Source organism: Talpa europaea (genome assembly GCF_964194135.1).
Source record: "Talpa europaea genome assembly, chromosome: 1".
NCBI lineage: Eukaryota > Metazoa > Chordata > Mammalia > Eulipotyphla > Talpidae > Talpa > Talpa europaea.
The window spans coordinates 9,786,221-9,790,986 of record NC_140073.1 but is presented as its reverse complement, the minus strand read 5'-3'; the positions used below and the strand labels follow the sequence as shown (position 1 = coordinate 9,790,986).

The 4,766-nt window shown below is 38.6% G+C and overlaps 1 protein-coding gene across 1 annotated transcript; it reads left to right on the top strand.

Annotated features, from left to right (window-relative positions):
- Positions 1-2,043: 2,043 nt before the first annotated feature.
- On the top strand, positions 2,044-2,973 carry LOC311171420 (putative olfactory receptor 5AK3; the record flags this gene model as incomplete). Its single annotated transcript, XM_084234255.1, has 1 exon — positions 2,044-2,973. The coding sequence occupies one exon, from the start codon at positions 2,044-2,046 to the stop codon at positions 2,971-2,973; it is 930 nt and encodes a 309-aa protein (XP_084090381.1).
- Positions 2,974-4,766: the final 1,793 nt, after the last annotated feature.

Sequence of the window (4,766 nt, the reverse complement as noted above, 5' to 3'; positions counted from 1 at the left end):
GTGTGTGTGTGTGTGTGAGAGAGAGAGAGAGAGAGAGAGAGAGAGAGAGAGAGAGAGAGAGAGAGAGAGAGAGAGAGAGAGAAAGGAGACAGGAAAAAAGGAAATCAGTGGAAGGAGAGAAGAAAGGCAATTTGTCAAAAGCAGGACAACATAGTAACAAAGGCAAGTCCCCAAAGACTATAACACAAAAGCAAATTTCATTCCCTCTGGAAATCTGAATGTTTCTCCAACAGAGAGAAACTAATGAATGTTGTTTTTCCAATTTCATCTCAGCTCCTAGAGCCTCAGACTGTCGAGGGAGTAAGTATGATCCCTTAGGTCCCGAGTATAAATTCCCAATTAGAAGGAGCCACACTGACAGGCCTTGCTGGCCAATCAGCCTGTGCCAGTTGCAGACAGAGAACCTGGAGGCAACTCTGGTGTAAATAAAATAGAGCAGAGCCCTTTTCTCCACACCAGTTATACATCATTGCAGTATGTACATGGATTATGGTGGGGAACTATGGGTGAAAGTGTCAGAACAAAGTTCCCACCATGCTTTGTTCCAAGACCAGAGAAACTGCTTCATCTCTGATGATGTGATAGAAATGGAGTGAGGGAACTCACTTTGACTGCATAATCTTGGGAAAGGAACTAAATGAATAAATATGACTCAATCTGATGATCAGTCAGTAGTAAACACCCTTAATGCATCATCTGCACGTGTTATTATGGCCATTTAATGAACAGTAATTCAGTATCTATCCCATGCTGACAAGTCATAAATATCATTATCTTTCAAAAGTCTAGATTAAGTGGACCATTCATCTATTCTAGCTTCCTCTCATAAATGCTTATACACACTAGAGAGGAAGGGCTGCACTTCAGCTATTTCACAACGAATTAACCTGAGGCAGGAAATTACATTAACTTGTTTGTCTTCAGCCCTCACTAAATGTTGAATTGAATAAATTGTATCTTGTTCTGTTATCGCAGTGCTAGCAGTGCAGTGCTTATTTTCCGAAATATTTTAATGAATATGAGCAACTCCTCTCAATCTTATGCTTGGATTAGTTACACTCCTGCAATAAAAGCTACATCTGCCTATGGAGGTATATAGTGTTAGTGATATCAGAGCAAAGGAGCCCCGTAATTTTGCATTGGGAACGTGGCTGTTCCAACTGTGATCAATTACTTTTATTAATTTTAACATGTATTCATAGATAAAATGATATGAAGAATAATATAGCAACTATAATCATGATACAATTCAACATACAAATAACCAATATTTTTAATTCCTTATGTATTCCTCTACAATTCAATTCCTAATGATCCTTCATTAAAGTAACATTCTAAAATATATGTGTGTACATATTTCTCTCTTTTGATTGCTTGATAGATAGATGTAGATGAAAATACAGATGATATAGTTTGGGAGAAGATTGACTCTGAGTTTTAAAAATGTTCTTTCATTTCTAGTTTCTGCGACAAGTGGACTTTTTCTCTTTCTTGGTTCTACAGTTAGCAGGTAATCCTTGTTTGTCTGTTCATGTACAAATATATAACCAGAGGACTGCCTGGTTTATAAAGAATGGGAGTTGCATGCATGGTTAGTAGTACAAAGACACCTTGAAGTCTTCAAGCATATATGGACCATGAACACACCTCACAAAACTTCCTTCTCTAAGTAATGATACTGATTTCCAGAGCTTGAACCAGCATTAAAATGATAAAGAGTTGAGAAAAATTATAGGTTCATAAAAAAGATGGACATTATGTGTGAATATTGCTTCATACAACTACAGATGTTTGATAGTGTAGAAATGAGTGTTAATGTAAGTTTCTTAAGCTCACACAGAAGTCAGTCCCACATTTTTTTAATGTGGTGGTTTCTTATCAAGAAAACAGAAAAAATATTTGGAAAGCAATAAATCCTGTTGAGTGTTTGCCATGAGTATCTTGATTCAAAAAATATAACATGAAATGATAGAGCTGTTTATGTTCAAGAAATCTCAAAATAATTCCCTTATTCTTTTGGACTTTTCTAGATTTTGGGTGGCCATGACTCAAGGAAATAGCTCTGAAGTGACTGAATTCTTTCTTCTGGGATTTGACGGTCAACACAAGTATAGCCATGTCCTCTTCATGGCATTCCTGCTCATCTATGTGATCTCCATGGTGGGTAATGTTGGTATGATTCTACTCATCAAAATAGATTCCAGACTGAAGACACCTATGTACTTTTTCCTACAACATCTGGCTTTTGTGGACCTCTGTTATACCTCCGCTATCACTCCCAAGATGCTGCAAAACTTCATAGCAGAGAACAAATCTATCTCATTCAGGGGCTGCGCCATGCAGTTACTGGTTTATGCAACATTTGCAACCACTGACTGTTACCTCCTGGCTGCCATGGCCGTGGACCGTTACATCGCCATCTGCAACCCACTTCGATATCCCATAGTCATGTCCCAAAGAGTCTGCATCCAGTTGGTAGCTGGCTCCTATGCCATGGGCTCAATCAATTCCTCTGTGCACACAGGTTTTACCTTCTCACTGTCTTTCTGCAAGTCTAATGCCATCAATCACTTTTTCTGTGATGTTCCTCCAATTCTTGCCCTTTCATGCTCCAACATTGACATCAACATCATGCTACTCATGGTCTTTGTGGGATTTAACTTAACATTCACTGTGTCAGTTGTCATATTTTCCTATATCTTTATCCTGGCTGCCATCCTGAGGATGTCTTCTGCCACAGGTAGGAGGAAAGCCTTCTCCACGTGTGCCTCCCACCTGACAGCAGTCACTATCTTCTATGGGACTCTCTCCTACATGTACTTACAACCTCGCTCTAATAATTCTGAGGAGAACATGAAAGCAGCCTCTGTATGTTATGGCATTGTAATTCCCATGTTGAACCCCCTGATCTATAGTCTGAGAAATAAGGAGGTAAAAGAAGCTCTCAACTTGATAGGGAAAAAGTTCTTCTAGAGGGAACACAGATTGTTAATATTCAACATGCTGACACATCCAGTACAGCTGTTTTATGCATCTTAATGGTTGTGAAATAGGGAGCTCGTTCACATCTTAAACTCATGCTACTTCTTTCAATAGATAATGTCTTAAAATGTGGGAAATAAAGTAATGATATCTCCCAGAACTAAAAACTAAGCTTCCCAGGGGCTTCTGATACTACACTAGTTTGTAAAATCACTGACTTCATCATATTAGCCATAAAGGCATTAAAGGAGAACACTCCATCCCTAAAGATTATTGGAAAGTTGTGTAATTACTCAGGAAATGCTGTAACGTGTTGTTTCTGGTTGACAGTTAATTTTCTCCTCGTTGCCCCCTAATTATGGTATAATTCCACCTGGCACTGAGAGAGATGGATATTCCCATCAATAGAAAGCAAAGGGTAAAGAAAATGACTTACTCAACACCAGTGTCCTAATATCCAACATATTCTTTGCACATGATTGTTACTTTATAAATATGTGCTGAATAAATTAATGGACACATGAAAGAAGAAAAACAGACCAGAAATCTAGAGAAAGCACTTTCACATGAGTTAAATGCAAAAAGATACCATCCAGCATAGCTGTTTCTGAGTTGGAAAGCAAAGCAGTCATCAAAGTTAGGAAAGAAACCTATGACGAGATGGTCCACATCTTTTATCCAGAAAATGTAAATTAAATCGATGAGAAATCATACCACACCTATTTGAATGGCCCAAACCTGGAACACTGACAATATCAAATGGCTATGGGACTCAGTCTTACATGTTCCTACACCATGAGTGAGTCTCAAGAGGAGGAAAAATTGGCTTCTGTGTTTTATGGCATGATTATCCTCATGTTAAACCCCCTCATCCACACTCTGAGAAAACAAGTTGTAAAACAAAGTCCTAGGAGGGATAGGAAAGAAGTGTGTGTAACTTCACCTTTGATTTCTGATTCTCTGTACTTGCAAATAACCACATGGGAGGTGCCAACACCTGAGAAATTAAAACCAAAGAATCAAACAACCTGGGAAAAGTTGCTCAATTTTACTAATATGAGTCGCAAATTAAAGTAACATGGAGGTAACTATTTTACACCAATACAACCGGCATAAATTGAAAAAGAATGGTAACACCTATTACTTATGGTGATGTAAGGAAAATGATGCTGTCACATATTAATTGAAAACCAAAGTGCTAATTCACTTTGGAAGGAACTGACTATATCATTTTAAAAGACAAAAATCTTTAGTCCAGAAGTTCAATCTTGCAAATTGACCTGTGAAAATCAAAGTGCTAGTCCCAAAGGCCATATATTTAAGCATGCTTGTTGTGGCATTGTTCAGGAAAATGAGACCAAAAAAAGTAAATATTCCTCAATAATAAAATAAATCAGTACTGTTGTAATTCTAAAATCTGTATCGGTCCTCCCCTGTGGCGCAGTGGTTGAGTGCTGGGCTGTGAAGCTGCCCGCAGCCTCTGCAGCACTGGTTCGATCCCCGGCCTCCAGGTGAGGGTCCCACATGGCGCGCAGACCTCTCCTGCCACCCACTGCTCCCCTCAGCAGTGTATTTCGTCAGTCTGCCTGTTCTGTTCTCCGCTCTCGCTCTGGTGAATTCTCTCACCCTCCCACGCTTCTGACTGTACCCAGTGCTTGTATAAATAAATAAATCTTTAAAAAATAAAATAAAATAAAATCTGTATCTATTGCTGTATAACAAATTTCCACAAATTTAGGGGCCTAAAACATATGCAATTATTATCTTAGAGTTTTATGGATGAG